The 23,605-nt window shown below is 43.1% G+C and overlaps 1 protein-coding gene across 1 annotated transcript in view; it reads right to left on the bottom strand.

Annotated features, from left to right (window-relative positions):
- Positions 1-1,440: 1,440 nt before the first annotated feature.
- The window catches only part of CCDC92B (coiled-coil domain containing 92B), a 106,565-nt gene continuing 84,400 nt past the window's right edge, over positions 1,441-23,605 (bottom strand). Inside the window, exon 4 of the mRNA XM_073616709.1 lies at positions 1,441-2,456. Coding sequence (XP_073472810.1) covers positions 1,714-2,456 — 743 coding nt within the window. The 3' untranslated portion in view covers positions 1,441-1,713. The remainder of the gene's footprint in view (positions 2,457-23,605) is intronic.

Below are 23,605 nucleotides of genomic sequence, written 5' to 3' on the forward strand. Positions count from 1 at the left end.
CCAATAGCTCTTTGACATGAGAATAAATTAATGTTTTGGATATACATGAAAAGCATACTGATTTGTGTTTTCACCCTGAGAGTTCTATACACATAGCACATATCTATTTCACTAGGAGCAGGAGGCTAAAGCCTAGTACACACGGCTGAATGTCAGGTAGCATCTTGTGATTCAAAGTTCGGTCTGTGTGTAGAGCAGCTGGTCGAAAAAAGAAGCCATTCGGCCATCTTCTGTCGAAGGGTCATGAACAAAAACGGTCTGCTGACCGGTTCCTAATCAGCGCTCTCAGCAGGTGGCTGGGAGCACTGACCAGACTGTTCTGGTGGGGGGCGTCCCTCTATCAGAACACAATAGCACAGCAGGGGCGATCGCTGAACTAACATCAGATTGTTAGTACAGCGGCTGACCTGAGCTGTGAGTATTTTTTTGTTCAGCCTGCTGGGGTGAACAAAAGAAAAACTAGTAGTGTGTACAAGGCTAGTGTGTAGTGTGTAATCTGCATTTAAAGCCTTTGTGTTTCCTCAATGCCTGGAGAAATGTAAAAATGTTTTCTTTAATTCATTACAGACAGGGGCCTTGCTTACATAAGCACATTGGCTGTTGACACAGGGTGAAGTAGAAATGATATAAAATTTTAATGAAAGCTGAAATGAAAGGACATAGTTGGGAGACTGAATATTTTATAAAAATTTGATAAAACCATAACTGCAGTGCAGTAATGAATAAAGTGCCTTCCTGTCTAGCTACTACTTAACATCATCCAAGTCCCACGACAAAGCTTCTAAACATAATGACTACCTGGCATAAAGCATTGGAGGAAATGGTACAGCTTTTTGAAATGCAAATATCACTTTGGTATGTACTAAAAACTGACAAATCAGAAATCGCAACTGAGAAACCAGCTCGTTCTTTGTTCAACTGTGCAAATTGTAGTGTTGTCTTAATAAACATTTTCAGCAGATGTAAAAATAAATAAAACCTCTTTTTCCTTATCGTAAAAAAGTCATACAGAAGTACATTTCATTTACCTGATCCCTGAATTCCTTGAGCATAAATGAATCTATTTTTTTTTTGTGTAACATCCGTTCAATTAAAAGGTACAAATCTTTACTGAAATCTGTTAAGGAATAAAAATAAAAGAAAAAAGAAAACATTCAGAAGTTCAATAGGTGTTCCTAGTATAGAATCTCCTGATTATTATGACCATGCGGTCAATGAAACAAGTTTGTTTAGCGTTTGTGTTGTGATATTTAGCAAGGCCAAGCAGCAAAGAGATCTAAAGTTATCCTAAAAAAGCATATACAAATACCATATTAGGCAGCAAATAGAGCTGCCATGAACACTGTACAGTCTATATTATTCTTGTAGGAGGTTTCAAAGCTAACTTATTTGTGACATTGACAAAGTATTCTATTCTGGAAAACAAGTATTGCTACTCTGTATTTTGATTTAGTTTTTAAATTTAACGAAAAAAAGGTATATAATAACAAATCTTCAGAAAGGACTTCCAAAGAAGATATGTTGTAGGAAAACAGAAGCAGCTGTAAAAATCTTCCACTAAGCAATGAGGAAGAAACGTAGCAGATGTAGGAAGACTTCATAAAAGAGAGCATTGCATGTGGAAATACAGTATAGCAACCCGTTTACTCTAAAGACTCCTAGTGGTTTAACATATATATCTTTCCAAGAGGACTTTGGACAGTATGCCCTGCTTCATTCGGAATCCCGGGAATCTTGCCTAGCCAAAGCTCGTCTCTTTCCTCGTTCACTTTTTGGAAGTTTAGCTTTAACAACAGGAATGGAAGGTGGCGAATCTTCATTATCTGATGAAAGCTTTTCTGACCACTGACTGCCAAGTGCCATTGCACCACCAACACGACCTGGGCCACTCTTTTCAAGGCTGTGAGGTTTTGGTTCTGCTCTCTGCCGATGATGTTGCAGGTACCTCTTAGGATACAAAAATAGAGCTGGATCTGGCATAGGTTCCAACTCGTCATAACTGGTCATCTGCTCCTTCTGAAATGAGTCTCTTGCTATATCCTTGGTTGCAGAACACTCAGCCCTCCAAGCACTATGATTCTTGTGGACTCTCCTCTTGACCTTTCCTTCGTGATAAGGTTGCTTGACTACTGAGAGGTCAAGGGAACAGGATGATACCTGATTGCTGTGTTGTGAGCTTTGCTGCTTCTGCTTCATTGCATGTAGCTGGAAAGATAGATAAGCTGCTGCTTCAGTTTGCTTGTGCAACTCTGTATTCAGTATGGTAACTCTGTGACTTCTTCTCTTCACTTCCTCCAAGTACCTTTTTTCCTTTTCCCTCAGTTTAGATCTCAAAGCTGCAACTCTATTCTCTCGATGGTAAAGCTCTTTCTTTAAATGCAGGTTCAACTTCTCTTTTTCATTGTACCGGGCTTCCAAAATTCTGCATTTTTCCTCCATTTCTAGCTCAATTTGATCTGACAAAAACAAAAGTGACAAATTATAACATATTTAGATTTTTCATCTGGAGCATACCTTCCCTACCAATGAAATGGCACAGAACTTTTTTTTATTCTACAGGTCATGAGTAAATTGTTTTTATTTACAGTTTTGCGTACCTTCAGTTTTCACCATTTCACAAAAACGCGCAATTTATTTACAAATATTTGTTATTTATTAACTCAATACAGTTTTAGCTTCTTATTTAGTAGGAATTTTGTACATTTTGCCATGTAGGTATCCACTAATAATGATTTTAGTGTATTTTTAATTAAAATTGCAACTTGATGAACATTTGCACAACTACTGTGGGGCCTAACAAAAACCGGTAGCACTTTTTTTATTCTATAGGTCATATGCTTTCAGAAAATCTATGGTTTGAGGGGTCTTTTACAAATTCCGAAAGCTGTAAGGGAAAAATGGTAACCTCCAGCTTTTAGAGTAAATTGTTTTGCGCACCTACAGTTTTCACCATTTTACAAAAAGGTGCCATTTAAAATGTACATTTGTTATATATCTGTTATTTATTAACTCAATACAGTATTAACTTTTGTATTTAGTAGGGATTTAGTTGGGGAAGGGAGGGGTGTGGGGAGTGACACGAAGGTATAATATATTATGTATGAGGTGAGGATCTTATTGGATAAGATGCTCGGGTTATGTTTGATTTTGATTTTGGCGGGTGGAATGGGGAGTGAGTGGTATGTAATGGAAGGGAGAACAACAAAACTCTGTATAACACTGGATAGACAGGAATGGATGAAACGGGATGGGAAAAAAGGAATGGTCACGCACAAAGCCCTTGGGGCAAGCCTGGATAGGCATGGGGGTGGAGAGGGGGTGGAAGGGAGGGGGGTATGGGGGAGGTGGGGTGGGGTGCGTAAGGGATATAAAGGGGGGAGGTGGCGCAAGTGCATTATTAGAATAGTCGCACAGTATTGGGATATTAACACAAGAGAAACAAGTTGGTTTACATCACAAATTTGGAGAATCACAATGAAGATTTTATTTATAGTTCAATTATTAGTTGTTGGAAATAATGGTGGTATGAGTCAAGGAGCAGCCTTGGTAGGCTGGCCCCTTTTTCTGGATGCCCCTCTTTGTTTCCCTCTATTAGTATCTTTGGGAGCTGATCTTTTTCTTTTTTTGGTGCACAGATGTATAATTTTCCTTTTTTTGGTTCTTTAATGCAGCCTAGAACATTTAACATAGGGTCCTGGAATGATAGGTGATTGGGTAACCCAGTTAAAAAAGCCGCCGTTCTCTCCACATTGGAGATGTATGGGGTGGATCTGGCTTGCCTGCAAGAGACGCACTTGGTGCAGGACACCATTACACAATTCCATAGTAAGAAATTCCAGTGCCAATATCACTTGGTTTATTCCTCCTATTCTAGGGGGGTGAGTATAATGGTAAGGAATGGGATCTCTTTCTCTTGCAGGGAAGTCAGCATAGACAAACGAGGTTGTTATGTGCTTTTGTATTGTTCAGTAGAGAACAAGTTATATGTAGTGGCAAATGCAGGCGATTCTTCAATCTGCGGGTAGTACGGCCAACATACTGAATTTTGCAAAGGTTGCACATGATTGCAAATATCAAATACCTAGTGTTACAATTGATGAAGGAAGTAATATCATGATTTCTGTCATTACTAGTAGAATGCACAAAGACTCCCTTCTTAATGTGTGAACAGGAGGAACATGCAAAAGTGCCTTTGAACTGAAGCCAATGTGAAGGATTTTCCTTCCTGATGGAAATAAGCTTGGAGACAGATATCTGCCTAAAGTCAGTGCCCTGTGATAGACTACCTTAATGTCCTTAGACAACACCTGAGTATAAATGGGATCATTATACAAAATAGGTAGATACCTTTCAACAATGTTTTTGATTTTATTAAACTCAGCGCTGTAAGGAGTGGAGAACACAGAGATATTATAAGATCCAGAAGTCTTCTAGATCTAATAATATCCCCGTGTTCTCCACAATGAATGTGGTTTTTGTTCAGGAAGAACTGTACAAGAAACAAAACAATCCAGCTAAATACCTTTGGGATTCCATGCAAGTAGCAGGTCTGGAAAAAATGAAGGGCTTTAAAACAAAATTAGCTGATTCAATGGCCAGATAGAATGCTCTAATGCATGACTTTTCAAAATACATTTTCACACGTTCAAACAAAATTATAATTGTGCATTGCCAGCTTAAAGGGGTTGTAAAGGTTGTGTGTTTAATAAAATATATATATATATATCATACGTATTGCACAGAGTGGCCCCGATCCTCCTCTTCTGGAGTGCCCCTTCGGAGAAGCTCTCTCCCTCGGGACACCTGTGCGGGCACGCTCCTGTGTCCTGATGCTGCATCTATTGACACAGACAGCAGGACTCGGCCCTGCCTCCGGAGCCCGCATCATTGGATTTGATTGACAGCAACGGGAGCCAATGGCTGCGCTGCTATCAATCTAGCCAATTAGGACACAGGACACTGATTAGAGCATAGGATGCATTGAGGTGAAAAACCACCAGGGTTTGCAACCCCTTTAAGCCCAACTACTTGACTGAGGTAGGAGGGCTGCAAGAGAAAAAAAGGTGCTGCACACCAACTCAGTGCATTCGTATGTAGATAAATGTGGCCTCAGCCAGTACCGCTCCAGCCACACCCTTCTGAGACAGATCTCCCCCCAGTGAAGGGAGCTGGCGGCAGTGCACCATTCAGAGGTGTAAGAGCATTATCAAAGAGAAGAGAAGGCGCCACTCACTAACCATGGGTTGGCTCTGTTTTTCCCACCTTTGTTACCCAGCCCCGGTCAGCGGGGCGAAACATGTTAGGGGGCGTGGCTAGAGCTTGGCTGACTGAGGCCACATTCATCTACATACTATGTACTGCCCTTTCTTCTCTTAATGATCTTACACCTCTGAATGGTGCACTGATGCCAGCCCCCTCACTGCAACCGGCGGGGAGATCTCTGTCTCAGCTTAGAGCGGCACTGCAAGTTTAATTTGGATCACTGTAAAATATATGTGTGATGCAAGAAGTGATGCCTCTGCAAAAGAGCATCATTATTAAGGTGTGCCTGGGTTAGAATCATGATGTCTACACATAGCCCTGAGTACCTATACAGATATATGAGGCATTTCATTACAATATTAAAAACCCTTTAAAAAAAACATGCAATCAGTTAGGAAGATTAGACCATTTAATTATGCTGCATTTGTTTAAATGGTCAAATTGAACAGTGAGCAGACAGCTACCCTTTGTTGGATGCCTGCATTTGATTAATCATGTCACTTGATTCTTTTATTTCTCCATTGTGATGCTGCGTGGCTTGGGCAGTTAAGGTGATTCCCTCCACCCAGGTTGGCAGACTCTTATTAATTCTCTTTCTTTTGAGTCACAGCTGCATCATTTACATGTTGTAAGCAAACACCTTTTGAGAACTTGCTAAAACATGACTTAATTACTACAAGTTTTATTACTTGTGTTTCATATCTAAGCTTATAGTTTTACAGGAGGTAAAAAACCTAAGATTATAAGAAACTAATTTATTCAAGTCTCAAGATGTTCTTTGGCTGTGTCTGGGAAAATATACTATTACTAGACATATAATATAACCATTACTGGATCATACGTACAAATGCAACCAGACTAGGCAGAATAATTTAAATACTAAGTGGCCACTCCGCATACATTTTATAGCTGAGAGGTCCTGAACAAGAAAAACTCAACTCCCATGATGCACCTAAAGTTTATGTGTAGACTTGAATAAAGTCCCAACTCCAGTCAAAAGATTTAATCTCCTTTTGGACAGAATAGGAAAAGTTCAAAACCTCAGTCAGAACAGCAAATGATGGGAAACCTCCCCAAAAGTTATAGGGAGAGATTTAGTAAAAATGGAAAACTCAAAATCTGGTGCAGCTGTGCATGGTAGTCAATCAGCTTCCAACTTCAGCTTGTTCAATTCAAGCATTTGTATCCCCTAAAATAAAAAAAAACAAACATATTTATGCTTTTGATTGTGCCTACTGCTTATTAAGTGTTGTCCGTAACTTTTTTTATTGAGAAGGTTGCTGAAAAATACACGCTCATTCTGCCAGTTCTCTGAGTTCCAGTTTCAAACTGACCACGTTAGCCGTGATGGCAGATTCTTCCTAGTGTGGTCAGTTTGCGTCTCTTGCGTATTGGCTAAGAGATAGAGGGGCCAAACCTACTGTAGCATTTGTAGCGCCACGCCCCCTCCCAGCCCTGCACTGCTCACAGACAGCGAGACTCACTGCCTAAATTACAGTGCATACACTGGGAATGCTCTTCTCCTCTATGTCTGATCTGTCAGCCAAGTAATCACACATCCCCCCAAGATGGATTAGGATCAGTAAAGAAGGAGTTGTAAAGTGAAAGTTTGTTATACAATGGCTGCAGGAAGAGATTGAAGCCCTTGTTACAGATTAGGGAGGACTGCAGACTGGCCAGACTCTCAGGCTCAGCTGGAGGGAGTGTATTTAGGACATTGTGTGAGGTGGAGATCGGATGCAGGACAGGAGAAAGGAGCTGGCCAGCAAGTGACTACAGAGGGGGAGGAGAGCTGCATGCTGTGTAAATCATGAATACAGATATGAGACTGATATGCAGACAGACAGGGAATGTACTAGGGGTCGACTGAGATCATTTTTTTGAGGGTCGGTACCAATTTTTTGGACGCCTTTCAGGCTGATAGCAGATATCAGGTGCTGATATTCTGTCCATTTAAAGTTTTGAAAAATCAACACAATTTTCTACTTGTATAAACTGAACATTATTAATGTTTATTCAAATTTTAAACATCAAAGGCTCATTCTTCACACCATACCTGCATGAAAACTGATGCGAAAACCACACAGATTTTACTTGCAGGGACATCAGTTCCACATCAGTTTTCATGCGCTATTCAGTCAGTTTTATGCACGTTGACACGTCGGGTTGGGTTCACACTACAGAATGCAGCGGCTCACAGCAGGAGTCCGGTGCGTCATTCACTGCATCAGGTCCGATTTCAGCTGAATTTGCACCTGAAATGCACCAAAAGACGCACAGGGCTCCTGTGCAATTCGCACCAGAATAGCTGCGGAGATGTGTGAACCGGCTCCATAGAGAGCCAGTCACAATCTCCTGCTATGCAAACTGGATGCGAGGAAAGCCGCATCCAATTCGCAATATTGTGAACCCAGCCTCAGTTTTCAATGCGTGTCAGTTATGTGCCCTATATTCACACCAATGTTGATGTCATATCATTTATTTTTCCTGCACAGAAAACTGCATACATGACACCTTGCATTCCTGCGTAGAAAAAGTCTGCACGTTGTAGTATGAACAAGGCACATAGAGAAGAAGCATAGAGAGAACCATTGTTTTTGTGCACTTGCAGAACACATGCAGAAAAACTGACGTCTCTGTCTGCACCATGGTGTGAATGAGGACTAAAAGTAAACAACTGGGAAAAATAAAGTGTTTGAAAAATAATAACATTAAATGGCTTCCCAAAACATAGAAAAATGGCATATAAACTGCATTGCACTGCACTGATTACATTTAAATTACTACTGCAGCGCAAAAAGCTAGACAGTGGACACTACACTTTCTTCAATACTCCCAGCCCGCCGGAAATCTCTATGGTGAGCATCCAGGGCCGGTCGGTTCCTTCTCTGGTTCGCTGTTGGCAGGGGCGAGCCCGGAGAAGCACCAGAGGGCGGCGGGAGAGGACGTCCCCTCTCGCTGCCTATAAGAACAATCAAGCGGCTGAATAGCGCACTGGGCCTGCAGTGCACTGCAAACTTTCAGAGTCCTGGCTTTTTCTACCTGGGCCGATGACACAGTGGACCCCAAAAAGATGGCAGGGAGAGTCTAATATCGGTACGTTTGAGACCAATACTGACTCTTTAAAAATTGTGAATATCAGCCCCCTAATAATCGACTGCACCGACAATCGGTCGACCCCTAGAATGTACGTCCCTGCTGTGTGAGACATCAGATGCTGCCTGCCCACTTAGGTAGACTGTGCAGTCACATGATCACAGGATAAAACCTCATAAGAAAGGTACAAAACACTTGTCTTTTACACAGCTACAGTTGATTATGGTTTACACATGTAAATTCCTACATTAAAATGTACCGCGGTTGTAAGGAGTTTACACAATGGCGACCCTAGGGGGGGCCCTGACCCCCCAACATTATGCTGGGCCCCACCATGTGCCCCCCCCCCCCCCCAAAAAAAAAATTTTTTTTTTTTTTTTAATTTTTTTTTTTTTTTTACAAAAAGGCAATTTCTTTTTGTTTGTATTCATATCGGTTGTGCCGCATCTTACTCGGGCCACCGCTGGGGTAACACAGTCTCTATTGAGAGGAAGAACGTCCCCAGTCAGCTCCTGCGGGTGATTCCTCCCCCCTCCCTCTGCTCGCTGACACTGCATAATGCAAGCGCTCACACAACCACGGCCGCCCGATCTGCTCCTTCCCCTGCATCCTCATTGGCAGGGAGAAGAGCGAATTGCAGGAAGGACTCCACCAGGACTCTCAGTTACTGAAAAAACAGACTGATTTCTCCCGTCCTTAGGACAGGAGAACGAGCCTGTAAATTCCAAGAAATGCCAGACCAGCGCTGTCAATAGCAAGGGCAGGACAGCAAGAGGAGGCTGGGGAACCCCACAGTGACAGAACACCAGGGCCCGGTGGCAAGACAACCTATGCAACCCTGATAGTTCTCCCACTGCTTTGGACCCTTATATTTTCTTGGTATGCTGGTGAAATATATCTCTTGTTCTCTGTCACCCTGGGGGGGCCCCAGTAGGAAGGGAGCTCACTACAGAACATGTGAAAGGGCCGTTGTGGGATCGTAGTAAAGGGGTAAAGGGCCCCAGGATAGATAAAAAAAAAAATATATATATATATATATATATATATATATATATATATGTATATATATATATATATATATTTGCATTTTATATTGCCCCCCTATTTTTGTCCCTGTCCCCCCATGTGCCCCCCCTAAATATGAAAGCTGGAGACGCCACTGAGTTTACATATCCTTTAACAGTAAAACCTGGACGCTATTTGGTTTCTATGCAGAGCTGCACCCAATTTTGCGCACTCCAGTTTTAGTAAATCCCCCCATAGGGACAAATACAAGAACACATTTTTAGCAGGGTGAGAAAGGATTAAAACATTTGATAATGTTTTTAATGCTGTCTGTGCTTTCCTGTCATAGTGATAACTGCTCCCCAGTACTAATATGGGAATCAAAGAACAGGAAGCGAGGTAGGAATAATTAAATAAGAAAACAGAAAGGAGAGCAGGTATATATGCAAGATATTTATTTCTTCATCTTCAATATACATTTTATTTATTATAATTTATAACTGTGTTTATAAGAGTACCATATTATAAAACATATCAGATTTCTTAATTAAATTAGAAGGAAAGGCTAAAATGAGCAAGTTTTAAAATGGTGCTTCCCCCTGTTCATAAATATGCTGTATATAGTTTGCAAGAAATCTTTGGAGCACTCATTTGATCGCACAGTTTCAGCTCCCCTATGTCATTGAGCGGCTTGCAACAGAGCTGAATTGCACAAAGCAGTGATGTCACCCACCGACTTCCACTGCTGGATGGAAAGAGTCCCCTCTCACCAATCACTCATTGACACAGTGAAGCTGAAGCTGTGCGATAACCTGACTGCTCCGAGGAAGAAAAAAAAAAAAAAGTGTATTTACAGTGCCTTGAAAAAGTATTTTATTTTATTTTATTGGGATTTTATGTGATAGATCAACACAAAGTGGCACATAATTGTGAATTGGAAGAAAAATGATAAATGGTTTTCAAATTTTTTTACAAATAAATATGTGAAAAAAGTGTGGTGTGCATTTGTATTCAACCCCCCTGAGTCAATACTTTGTAGAACCACCTTTCGCTGCAATTACAGCTGCAAGTCTTTTTCGTGTATGTCTCTACCAGCTTTGCGCATCTAGAGAGTGGCATTTTTGCCCATTCTTCTTTGCAAAATAGCTCAAGCTCTGTCAGATTGGACGGAGAGCATCTATGAAGAGCAATTTTCAAGTCTTGCCACAGATTCTCAGTTGGATTTAGGTCCTGACTTTGACTGGGCCATTCTAACACATGAATATGCTTTGATCTAAACCATTCCATTGTAGCTCTGGCTGTATGTTTAGGGTCGTTGGCCTGCTGGAAGGGGAACCTCTGCCCCAGTCTCAGGTCTTTTGCAGACTCTAAGGCGACTTACACACGGACGGCTATTCTGCCACAGTTAAAAGCGTGGTTTTGTTTTCTGCATTTGTACAGTGCGATTAGCTGCGGTTGCGTTTAGCTGCGGTTTGCCATTTCCATAGCAACCCGACAGGGTAACGACTCATATTGAATGGGGATCCGACTTGGATCCCCGCCAATACCAGGTACTGTGTTTGGTATGAATCTTGAGGTGGAACTCCATGCCAAATTTTAAATAGAAAACCAGCATGGGTTCCCCTCCAAGAGCATACCAGGCCCTTCAGTCTGATATGGATTCTAAGGGGCACCCCCTACGCCGAAAAAATGGCGTGGGGGTCCCCCCCAAATCCATACCAAACCCTTATCCGCACACGCAGCCCGGTCGGTCAGGAAAGGGCATGGGGACGAGCGAGCGCCCCCCCCTCCTGAACCGTACCAGGCCGCATGCCCTCAACATGGGGGGGTTGGTGGACAAGGGCCTCTTCCCGACAACCCTGGCCGTTGGTTGTCGGGGTCTGTGGGCAGGGGGCTTATCGGAATCCGGGAGCCCCCTTTAACAAGGAGGCCCCCAGATCCCGGCCCCCACCCTATGTGAATGAGTATGGGGTACATGGTACCCCTACCCATTCACCTGGGGGAAAAAAGTGTCAATAAAAAAAAACACACTACACAGGTTTTAAAAGTAATTTATTAGGCAGCTCCGGGGGTCTTCTTCCGACTTCGGGGGTCTTCTGCTGACTTCGGGGGTCTCTCAGGCCTCTTCTCCCTCTCTCCGGGGTGGTCTCTTCGCGCTCTGGTTCTTCTCCAGTGCCTTCTTCCTTCTGCCAGCTCCTCCGCTATCTTCTGCTCTTTTGCTAGCGGAGGAGCCCGGTCTTTTGAGACGTCTTCTTCCCTCTTCTCTTCCAGGAGATGTTGACACGACGCTCCCTCTCGCTGTAATGCCGTGAGCGAGGTCTACAACCAATTATATAGACATGGGACGTGGCCACCGGGTGATGTCACCCAGTGACCCCGCCCCTTATGACGTCACAGTCCCGGGGCATGATGGGAGGCGGAGGAGCCCGGCAGAAGGAAGAAGGCACCGGAGAAGAACCAGAGAGCGCGGAGACAACACCGGAGAGAGGGAGAAGAGGCCTGAGAAACCCCGAAGTCGGCAGAAGACCCCCGAAGTCAGCAGAAGACCCCCGGAGCTGCCTAATAAATTACTTTTAAAACCTGTGTAATGTGTTTTTTTTATTGACACTTTTTTCCCCAGGTGAATGGGTAAGGGTACCATGTACCCCATACTCATTCACATAGGGTGGGGGGCCCCTTTGTTAACCACTTGACATCCGCGCTATGGCCGAATGACGGCCACAGCGCGGACCTGAATTCCCGGGAGGCCGTCATATGACGGCCTCCCCTGTGCACTCTCCCTGCACAGGGCTGAGCGTTACGTAACGGGTGATCCTGCCCCCTCTGACATCATGGGGGAAAGCCTCAGGGAAGTCCCCGTCAAGTCCCCGTGTGTCAGAGGGGGGCGGGGTCACTGGGTGGCTCCGCCCTCCGTTATTTAAGAACTGTCAGAAGACGAGAAGCGTCACACAGCGGGAGCCTCCCATCATGGATGCGGAGCGGCCCAAGAACGAAGAAGGGAAGAAGACGCCGCGGAGGAAGATGCCAGACGAGAACTCCGGAGGAAGAACCAGAAGAAGAAGATGGAGGAAGAAACCGAAGGAAGATAGAAGAAAGAAGATAGAAGAAAGAAGATGGAAAGAAGAAGCATTTAAATAAAGGAATTGTTAAAAACTGTCTCTTGTCATTTTTAACATTTTTGACACTTTTTTTGTGAAATGGTTGGGGTACTTTTGTACCCCCTTACCATTTCAAACAGGTGGGCCGGGATCTGGGGGTCCCCTTGTTAACCAGTTGCCGACCGCCGCACGACGATGTACGTCGACAGAGCGGCACGGGCAGGCAAAAGGGCTTACCTGTACGTCCTTGCCTGCCCGCGGGTGGGGGGTCCGATCGGACCCCCCCCCCGGTGCCTGCGGCGGTCGGCAAATCTCCCCCGGCGATCGGTGGTGAGGGGGAGGCCATCCATTCGTGGCCCCCCCCTCGCGATCGCTCTCAGCCAATGGGATCATTTCCCTGCCTCTGTATTGTACACAGAGGCAGAGGAAAAGATGTCATCTCTCCTCGGCTCGGTATTTTCCGTTCCGGGCCGAGGACAGAAGACTGTAATGTGAGTGCACCAACATACACACACACACAGTAGAACATGCCAGGCACACAAAACACACCAATCCCCCCCCGATCGCCCCCCGATCCCCCCCCAATCACCCCCCCCGTCACAAACTGACACCAAGCAGGTTTCTTTTTTTCTTTTTTTTCTGATTACTGTATTGGTGTCAGTTTGTGACAGTTACAGTGTTAGGGCAGTGAGTGTTAGGCCCCCTTTAGGTCTAGGATACCCCCCTAACCCCCCCTAATAAAGCTTTAACCCCTTGATCACCCCCTGTTACCAGTGTCGCTAAGCGATCATTTTTCTGATCGCTGTATTAGTGTCGCTGGTGACGCTAGTTAGGGACGTAAATATTTAGGTTCGCCGTCAGCGTTTTATAGCGACAGGGACCCCCATATACTATCTAATATATGTTTAAACCCCTTGATTGCCCCCTAGTTAACCCTTTCACCAGTGATCACTGTATAACCGTTACGGGTGACGCTGGTTAGTTCGTTTATTTTTTATAGTGTCAGGGCACCCGCCGTTTATTACCGAATAAAGGTTTAACCCCTTGATCGCCCGGCGGTGATATGCGTTGCCCCAGGCAGCGTCAGATTAGCGCCAGTACCGCTAACACCCACGCACGCAGCATACGCCTCCCTTAGTGGTATAGTATCTGATCGGATCAATATCTGATCCGTTCAGATCTATACTAGCGTCCCCAGCAGTTTAGGGTTCCCAAAAACGCAGTGTTAGCGGGATCAGCCCAGATACCTGCTAGCACCTGCGTTTTGCCCCTCCGCCGGGCCCAGCCCAGCCCACCCAAGTGCAGTATCGATCGATCACTGTCACTTACAAAACACTAAAAGCATAACTGCAGCGTTCGCAGAGTCAGGCCTGATCCCTGCGATCGCTAACAGTTTTTTTGGTAGCGTTTTGGTGAACTGGCAAGCACCAGCCCCAGGCAGCGTCAGGTTAGTGCCAGTAGCGCTAACACCCACGCACGCACCGTACACCTCCCTTAGTGGTATAGTATCTGAACTGATCAATATCTGATCCGATCAGATCTATACTAGCGTCCCCAGCAGTTTAGGGTTCCCAAAAACGCAGTGTTAGTGGGATCAGCCCAGATACCTGCTAGCACCTGCGTTTTGCCCCTCCGCCCGGCCCAGCCCAGCCCACCCAAGTGCAGTATAATTAGTCACTGTCACTTACAAAACACTAAACGCATAACTGCAGCGTTCGCAGAGTCAGGCCTGATCCCTGCGATCGTTAACAGTTTTTTTGGTAGCGTTTTGGTGAACTGGCAAGCGCCAGCGGCCTAGTACACCCCGGTCGTAGTCAAACCAGCACTGCAGTAACACTTGGTGACGTGGCGAGTCCCATAAGTGCAGTTCAAGCTGGTGAGGTGGCAAGCACAAATAGTGTCCCGCTGCCACCAAAAAGACAAACACAGGCCCGTCGTGCCCATAATGCCCTTCCTGCTGCATTCGCCAATCCTAATTGGGAACCCACCACTTCTGCAGCGCCCGTACTTCCCCCATTCACATCCCCAACCAAATGCAGTCGGCTGCATGAGAGGCATTTTCTTTATGTCCTCCCCAGTACCCCTACCCAACGAACCCCCCCAAAAAAGATGTCGTGTCTGCAGCAAGCGCGGATATAGGCGTGACACCCGCTATTATTGTCCCTCCTGTCCTGACAAACCTGGTCTTTGCATTGGTGAATGTTTTGAACGCTACCATTCACTAGTTGAGTATTAGCGTAGGGTACAGCATTGCACAGACTAGGCACACTTTCACAGGGTCTCCCAAGATGCCATCGCATTTTGAGAGACCCGAACCTGGAACCGGTTACAGTTATAAAAGTTACAGTTACAAAAAAAGTGTAAAAAAAAAAAAAACACAAACAAAAATATAAAATAAAAAATAATAGTTGTCGTTTTATTGTTCTCTCTCTATTCTCTCTCTCTCTATTCTCTCTATTGTTCTGCTCTTTTTTACTGTATTCTATTCTGCAATGTTTTATTGTTATTATGTTTTATCATGTTTGCTTTTCAGGTATGCAATTTTTTATACTTTACCGTTTACTGTGCTTTATTGTTAACCATTTTTTTGTCTTCAGGTACACCATTCTCGACTTTGAGTGGTTATACCAGAATGATGCTTGCAGGTTTAGGTATCATCTTGGTATCATTCTTTTCAGCCAGCGGTCGGCTTTCATGTAAAAGCAATCCTAGCGGCTAATTAGCCTCTAGACTGCTTTTACAAGCAGTGGGAGAGAATGCCCCCCCCCCCCCACCGTCTTCCGTGTTTTTCTCTGGCTCTCCTGTCTCAACAGGAAACCTGAGAATGCAGCCGGTGATTCAGCCAGCTGACCATAGAGCTGATCAGAGACCAGAGTGGCTCCAAACATCTCTATGGCCTAAGAAGAAGCTACGAGCATTTTATGACTTAGATTTCGCCGGATGTAAATAGCGCCATTGGGAAATTGGGGAAGCATTTTATCACACCGATCTTGGTGTGGTCAGATGCTTTGAGGGCAGAGGAGAAATCTAGGGTCTAATAGACCCCAATTTTTTCCAAAAAGAGTACCTGTCACTACCTATTGCTATCATAGGGGATATTTACATTCCCTGAGATAACAATAAAAATGATTAAAAAAAAAAAAAAAAATGAAAGGAACAGTTTTAAAATAAGATAAAAAAGCAAAAAAATAATAAAGAAAAAAAAAAAAAAAAAAAAAAAAAAAAGCACCCCTGTCCCCCCTGCTCTCGCGCTAAGGTGAACGCAAGCGTCGGTCTGGCGTCAAATGTAAACAGCAATTGCACCATGCATGTGAGGTATCACCGCGACGGTCAGATCGAGGGCAGTAATTTTAGCAGTAGACCTCCTCTGTAAATCTAAAGTGGTAACCTGTAAAGGCTTTTAAAGGCTTTTAAAAATGTATTTATTTTGTTGCCACTGCACGTTTGTGCGCAATTGTAAAGCATGTCATGTTTGGTATCCATGTACTCGGCCTAAGATCATCTTTTTTATTTCATCAAACATTTGGGCAATATAGTGTGTTTTAGTGCATTAAAATGTAAAAAAGTGTGTTTTTTCCCCAAAAAATGCGTTTGAAAAATCGCTGCGCAAATACTGTGTGAAAAAAAAAAATGAAACACCCACCATTTTAATCTGTAGGGCATTTGCTTTAAAAAAATATATAATGTGTGGGGGTTCAAAGTAATTTTCTTGCAAAAAAAAAATATAATTTTTTCATGTAATCAAAAAGTGTCAGAAAGGGCTTTGTCTTCAAGTGGTTAGAAGAGTGGGTGATGTGTGACATAAGCTTCTAAATGTTGTGCATAAAATGCCAGGACAGTTCAAACCCCCCCAAATGACCCCATTTTGGAAAGTAGACACTCCAAGCTATTTGCTGAGAGGCATGTCGAGTCCATGGAATATTTTATATTGTGACACAAGTTGCGGGAAAGAGACAAATTTTTTTTTTTTTTTGCACAAAGTTGTCACTAAATGATATATTGCTCAAACATGCCATGGGAATATGTGAAATTACACCCCAAAATACATTCTGTTGCTTCTCCTGAGTACGGGGATACCACATGTGTGAGACTTTTTGGGAGCCTAGCCGCGTATGGGACCCCGAAAACCAAGCACCGCCTTCAGGCTTTCTAAGGGCGTAAATTTTTGATTTCACTCTTCACTGCCTATCACAGTCTCGGAGGCCATGGAATGCCCAGGTGGCACAAAACCCCCCCAAATGACCCCATTTTGGAAAGTAGACACCCAAAGCTATTTGCTGAGAGGTATAGTGAGTATTTTGCAGACCTCAATTTTTGTCACAAAGTTTTGAAAATTAAAAAAAGAAAAAAAAAATTTTTTTTTTGTCTTTCTTCATTTTCAAAAACAAATGAGAGCTGCAAAATACTCACCATGCCTCTCAGCAAATAGCTTGGGGTGTCTACTTTCCAAAATGGGGTCATTTGGGGGGGGTTTGTGCCACCTGGGCATTCCATGACCTCCGAAACTGTGATAGGCAGTGAAGAGTGAAATCAAAAATGTACACCCTTAGAAATCCTGAAGGCGGTGATTGGTTTTCGGGGTCCCGTACGCGGCTAGGCTCCTAAAAAGTCCCACACATGTGGTATCCCCGTACTCAAGAGAAGCAGCAGAATGTATTTTGGGGTGCAATTCCACATATGCCCATGACCTGTGTGAGCAATATATCATTTAGTGACAACTTTGTGCAAAAAATAAAAAAATAAATAAATAAATTGTCACTTTCCCGCAACTTGTGTCAAAATATAATATATTCCATGGACTCAACATGCCTCTCAGCAAATAGCTTGGGGTGTCTACTTTCCAAAATGGGGTCATTTGGGGGGGGGGGGGGTTGTGCCATCTGGGTATTTTATGGCCTTCAAAACTGTGATAGGTAGTGAGGAGTAAAATCAAAAATGTACGCCCTTAGAAATCCTGAAGGCAGTGATTGGTTTTCGGGGCCCCGTATGCGGCTAGGCTCCCAAAAAGTCGCACACATGTGGTATCCCCATACTCAGGAGAAGCAGCTAAATGTGTTTTGGGGTGCAATTCCACATATGCCCATGGCCTGTGTGAGCAATATATCATTTAGTGACAACTTTTTGTAAATTTTTTTTTTTTTTTGTCATTATTCAATCACTTGGGACAAAAAAAATGAATATTCAATGGGCTCAACATGCCTCTCAGCAATTTCCTTGGGGTGTCTACTTTCCAAAATGGGGTCATTTGTGGGGGTTTTGCACTGCCCTGCCATTTTAGCACCTCAAGAAACGACATAGGCAGTCATAAATTAAAGGCTGTGTAAATTCCAGAAAATGTACCCTAGTTTGTAGGCGCTATAACTTTTGCGCAAACCAATAAATATACACTTATTGACATTTTTTTTACCAAAGACATGTGGCCAAATACATTTTGGCCTAAATGTATGACTAAAATTGAGTTTATTGGATTTTTTTTAGAACAAAAAGTAGAAAATATCATTTTTTTTCAAAATTTTCGGTCTTTTTCCGTGTATAGCGCAAAAAATAAAAACGGCAGAGGTGATCAAATACCATCAAAAGAAAGCTCTATTTGTGGGAAGAAAAGGACGCAAATTTCGTTTGGGTACAGCATTGCATGACCGCGCAATTAGCAGTTAAAGCGACGCAGTGCCAAATTGGAAAAAGTGCTCTGGTCAGGAAGGGGGTAAATCCTTCCGGGGCTGAAGTGGTTAAAGGGGGCTTCCAGATTCCGATAAGCCCCCCACCCGCAGACCCCCACAACCACCGGGCAAGGGTTGTGGGGATGAGGCCCTTGTCCTCATCAACATGGGGACAAGGTGCTTTGGGGGGGGACCCCAAAGCACCCTCCCAATGTTGAGGGCATGTGGCCTGGTACTGTTCAGGAGGGGGGGGGCGCTCTCTCATCTCCCCTCTTTTGCTGTGGCCTGCCAGATTGCGTGCTCGTATAAGGGTCTGCTATGGATTTTTGGGGGGACCCCACGCCATTTTTTTTTAAATTTTGGCGCGGGGTTTCCCTTAAAATCCATATCAGACCTGAAGGCTCTGGTATGGATTTTGAGGGAGACCCCCACGCCTTTTTTTTTTTTAAATCTGGCACGGGGTTCCCCTTAATATCCATACCAGACCTGAAGGGCCTGGTATGGAATTTAGGGGGACCCCCACACCATTTTTAAAAAAAATTTTGGTTCGGGTTCCCCTGTGGGGAAATCCCATGCCGTTTTTATCAATGAACTTATAAGTGTATTGTCGGACCGACAATTCATATAGCCGCGAGTACTTTTAAATGACTTTTTTTCCTTTGAAATGTCATTTTGCTGTCAGACTGTTCTAAACATGGGAAACATGCGCCCCTTTACAGGCATACTATAGACACCCCCCCCAGGTACGAAATTTAAAGGAATATTGCACTTTTATTGTTTCACTTTAAGCATTATTAAAATCACTGCTCCCGAAAAAACGTCCGTTTTTAAAACTTTTTTTTTAATTGATCCATGTCCCCTGGGGCAGGACCCAGGTCCCCAAACACTTTTCTGACAATACCATGCATATAAGCCTTTAAAATTAGCACTTTTGATTTCTCCCATAGACTTTTAAAGGGTGTTCCACGGCTTTCAAATTTGCTGCGAACACCCCAAATTGTTTGCTGTTCGGCGAACTTGCGAACAGCCGATGCTCGATTCGAACTCGAAGCTCATCCCTACCCCACAACATGATCTGCCACCACTATGTTTCACGGTGGGGATGCTGTGTTCAGGGTGATGTACAGTGTTAGTTTTTCGCCACACACACACAGCGTTTGGCTTTTAGGCCAAAAAGTTCAATTTTGGTCTCATCTGACCAGAGCACCTTCTTCCGCATGCTTGCTGTGTCTCCAAATGGCTTCCCCGCAAACTGCAATCGTGACTTCTTATGGCTTTCTTTTAACAATGGCTTTCTTCTTGCCACTCTTCCATAAAAAGGCCAAATTTGTGGCGTGCACGACTAATAGTTGTCCTGTGGACAGATTTTCCCACCTGAGCTGTGGATCTCTGCAGCTCCTCCAGAGTTACCATGGGCTTCTTGGCTACTTCTCTCATTAATGCTCTCCTTGCCCGGCCTGTCAGTTTAGGTGGATGGCCATGTCTTGGTAGGTTTGCAGTTGTGCCATACTCTTTCCATTTTTGGATAATGGATTGAACAGTGCTCTGTGAGATGTTCAAAGCTTGGGATATTTTTTTATAAACTAACCCTGTTAAAACTTCTTCACAGCTTTATCCCTGACCTGTCTGGTGTGTTCCTTGGCCTTAATGATGCGGTTTGTTCACTAAGGTTCTCTGACAAACCTCTGAGGGCTTCACAGAACAGCTGTATTTATACTGAGATTAAATTACACACAGGAGGACTCCATTTACCAATTAGGTGACTTCTGGAGGCAATTGATTCCACCAGATTTTAGTTAGGGGTATCAGCGTAAAGGGGGCGGAATACAAATGCACGCCACACTTAACATATTTATTTGTAAATAATGTTGAAAAGCATTTATCATTTTCCTTGCACCTCACAATTATGTGCCACTTTGTGTTGGTCTATCACATAAAATCCCAATAAAATACATATACGTTTTTGGTTGTAACATGACCAAATGTGGAAAATTTCAAGGTGTATGAATACTTTTTCAAGGCACTGTATGTTGAGAGTTTTTCATACAATATGCAGCATGTATGAGAGCAGGGCGAGGCAAAATTCAAACCCTGATTATTTTACCCCTTCCTTCTACTTTAACTGGAACTCATAATGGTTATGATGCAATTCATTTTTGTTTACAAGTGATGTCCTATATATTTTTGAATATACAAAAAATCTCTATATCTTTTAACAATAACAGATTTAAACTCATTTATTAAATTGCAGCTTTCTCATTCTTAGATGTGATGACTGCATTTGTTTTTTTCACATTGTCTTTCCTTTATATTTACCTGGTGATCCTGACAGTCAGCCTGTTGTTTTTCAACAGAACAAGCAGTCCTGCAGATAAAGCAGTTAGAAAAGCCATTCTCAACCAGGGTTCCTCCAGAGCTTGCTAGGGGTTCCTTAACCACTTACGGACCGCCGCCATTGTTTTACATCGCTATTTTGAAGAGGAGTATTGTTGTTATGACAGCAGCTAGCTGCCATAACCCCGGTATCCTCTTCTTCAGCAGGCGGTTCGCTTTCAGATAAAAGTGGTCTCTGAGGCGGATTCACTTTTGTCGGCGGCGGGAGAGGCCCCCCCCTCTGCGCTCCGGTGCCCTTTGCCGCTTACCGGAGCTGTCAGTAGCAGCGGAGGTGATCAGGTTCTTCTCCCTGTTAGGCATGGAGACGAGTGAGGGGAAGATGGCCCCCACCCGTCTCCATATCATTGCAGCGCAAAAGCGACGTCAAAACGTCACTTCCGCTCACAGTTCTTAAAAGGGAATTTTTTTTCCAAATGACATTTAATTATTATTATTATTATTATTTTTTTTATTGCATTTTAGTGCAAATATGAGATCTGAGGTCTTTTTGACCCCAGATCTCATATTTAAGTGGTCCTGTCATGCTTTGTTTCTATTACAGGAATAAAAGTGACACTTTTTTTTTTTAAAAAGAACAGTATAAAAATAAAAAATAAAAGGTAAAATAAATAAGAAAAAAATTTTTAAAAATTTTAAATGCGCCCCGTCCCACCGAGCTCGCGTGCAGAAGCAAATGCATACTTGAGTAGCACCTGCATATGAAAACGGTGTTCAAACCACACGTGAGGTATCGCCACAATCGTTAGAGCGAGAGCAATAATTCTAGCCCTAGACCTCCTCTGTAACTCAAAACATGCAACCTGTAGAATTTTTTAAACATCGCCTATGGAGACTTTTAAGGGTAAAAGTTTGTCGCCATTCCACATGTTAGGTATCAATTTACTCGGCGTAACATTATCTTTCACAATATAAAAAAATTGGGCTAACTTTACTGTTGTCTTATTTTTCAATTCAAAAAAGTGTATTTTTTCCAAAAAAAGTGCGCTTGTAAGAACAGAGTAGTGACAGAAAGTATTGCAACGACCGCCATTTTATTCTCTAGGGTGTTAGAAAAAAATAATGTTTGGGGGTTCTAAGTAATTTTCTAGCAAAAAAAAAAATGTTTTTAACTTGTAAACACCAAATCTCAGAAAGAGGCTCGGTCCTTAATTGGTTAAGCTGTGAAGATTGACCTTTCATTTGATGGTGCTTGCATAGTTCCAAGACCATTGGCAAAGCCAGTAGCATGACTCCAATTATCATTTTAGTTATGGCATTATAACCACCACTGCAGGAGTTACATTCTATTAACCACTGCTCTAAGGGGCATTTTTGATTTTGTCCCCAATGCATTGGTTTTGGTAAAGGTTCCCCAAAACCTGAAAATTATTGTAGGGGTTTGTACATAAAACCTTTATCCCAAAAAGGAAACAAACTGTTGCTATAACTGCTTATAAAACATTAGCTGGAGGTTTGCTTCAAATTGTTGGTGTATTTAAAGGATAAGTTCACCTTTACAAAAAAAAAAAAATATATATATATATATATATATATATATTTTGTAAAGGTGAACTTATCCTTTATATATATATATATATATATATATATATATATATATATATAAATTTACATTTGTTTGCAGGTAAAAAATGTTGCATTTGTTTATTTATTTTTGCAAAGGATCTTTAACCTCTTCCCGCCCGCCGGCTGTCAAATGACGGTTGGGCGGCGCGGCTCTTGTGAGGTGGACATCATATGACGGCCCTCCAGAACAGTGCCCTGATTACAATTACGTGCCAGCAATGCCACTGCCAGCAATCAGTGCCCACTATTGGCACCAATCAGTGGCCACAAGTGCCAGCAGACAGTGCCCACAAGTGCCAGCAATCAGTGGCCATCAGTGATGCCAGTCAGTGCTGGCTATCAGTGCTGCCCAATGCCCATCACTGGTGCCCGTCAATGCTGCCCATCAATGCCACCCATCCATGCCCATCAGTGGCACCTATCTGTGCCCACCAGTGCCACCCATCAGTGCTGCCTATCAGTGCTCATCAGTGCCACCTATCAGTGCCCATAAGTGTGGCATATTCGTGCCTCCTCATCAGTGCCACCTAATCATTGCCCATAAGTGCCACCTCATCAGTGCCCATCAGTGCTGCCTCATCAGCGCCCATCAGTGAAGGAGAAAAGGAGAAAAATTACCCAGGCATGATTAAATACCACCAAAAGAAAGCTCTATTTGTGTGACTAAAATGATAAAACTTTCACATGGTTACAGTGTAGAATGACCACGCAATTGTCATTCAAAGTGTGACAGCACTGAAAGCTGAAAAATGGCCTGGGCAGGACTGTCTGTGCATCTGTTTGGCCGTGTCTCCGATACGGCCAGGCAGTTACACTGTGACAGGAAGACTTAATAAACTACCACAGTGCTGTGGTTGTTTATTGAGAACTACAAGCCTACGAGCCAACAACTGCAAAGGCTGTCGGACCTTGTAGTTTTACCATTCACAGAACACTGTTTTTTGCAGATTGCGACAGAAAGTGAACTTATCCTTTAAATCTGTTCAATCTAACAGATTTAAAGGACTGACAGATACTGCTATCCAAGGGTGTATCCATGCTCCTTCATCCAGTGTGTAGGCACTCTAATACAGGAGGTGTGTTACTGGCCAAATTACCAAAACAGAGGGAACCAAACCTAAAAAAAGAAAACCAATGCAGCCACCACATCTAGTGATTGGTAAGCTGCAACATATTACATTTTTGGTTTGGGATTTAATATAGCTTTAGCATTTGATAAAAGTGTACCCTTGGCACTGGTTTTGTGTAGCATTCTAGGTTTTCTATAGAGACAGCTCAGAAGAAGTAGCTTTCTTGGTGACTGCCTTTAGTTCTGTATTTAGACTTTAAGTTCCACAGACACATAAGAATGATGACAACTAGAAGTGTGTGGATTCATTCCACCATCAAAATTACCAAAATTTGCTTTTGCTGAAATCCCACTGAAGTAGAAACTCTCATTTTTCTCATTGAGCTGCCTAGGCAAAATGTCCTTGAAAAGTTTTTTAGATGTTGTTTTGTTGTACTTGGGCACTTAATTTTTTTTTT

This window comes from Aquarana catesbeiana, linkage group LG02 (genome assembly GCF_042186555.1).
Source record: "Aquarana catesbeiana isolate 2022-GZ linkage group LG02, ASM4218655v1, whole genome shotgun sequence".
NCBI lineage: Eukaryota > Metazoa > Chordata > Amphibia > Anura > Ranidae > Aquarana > Aquarana catesbeiana.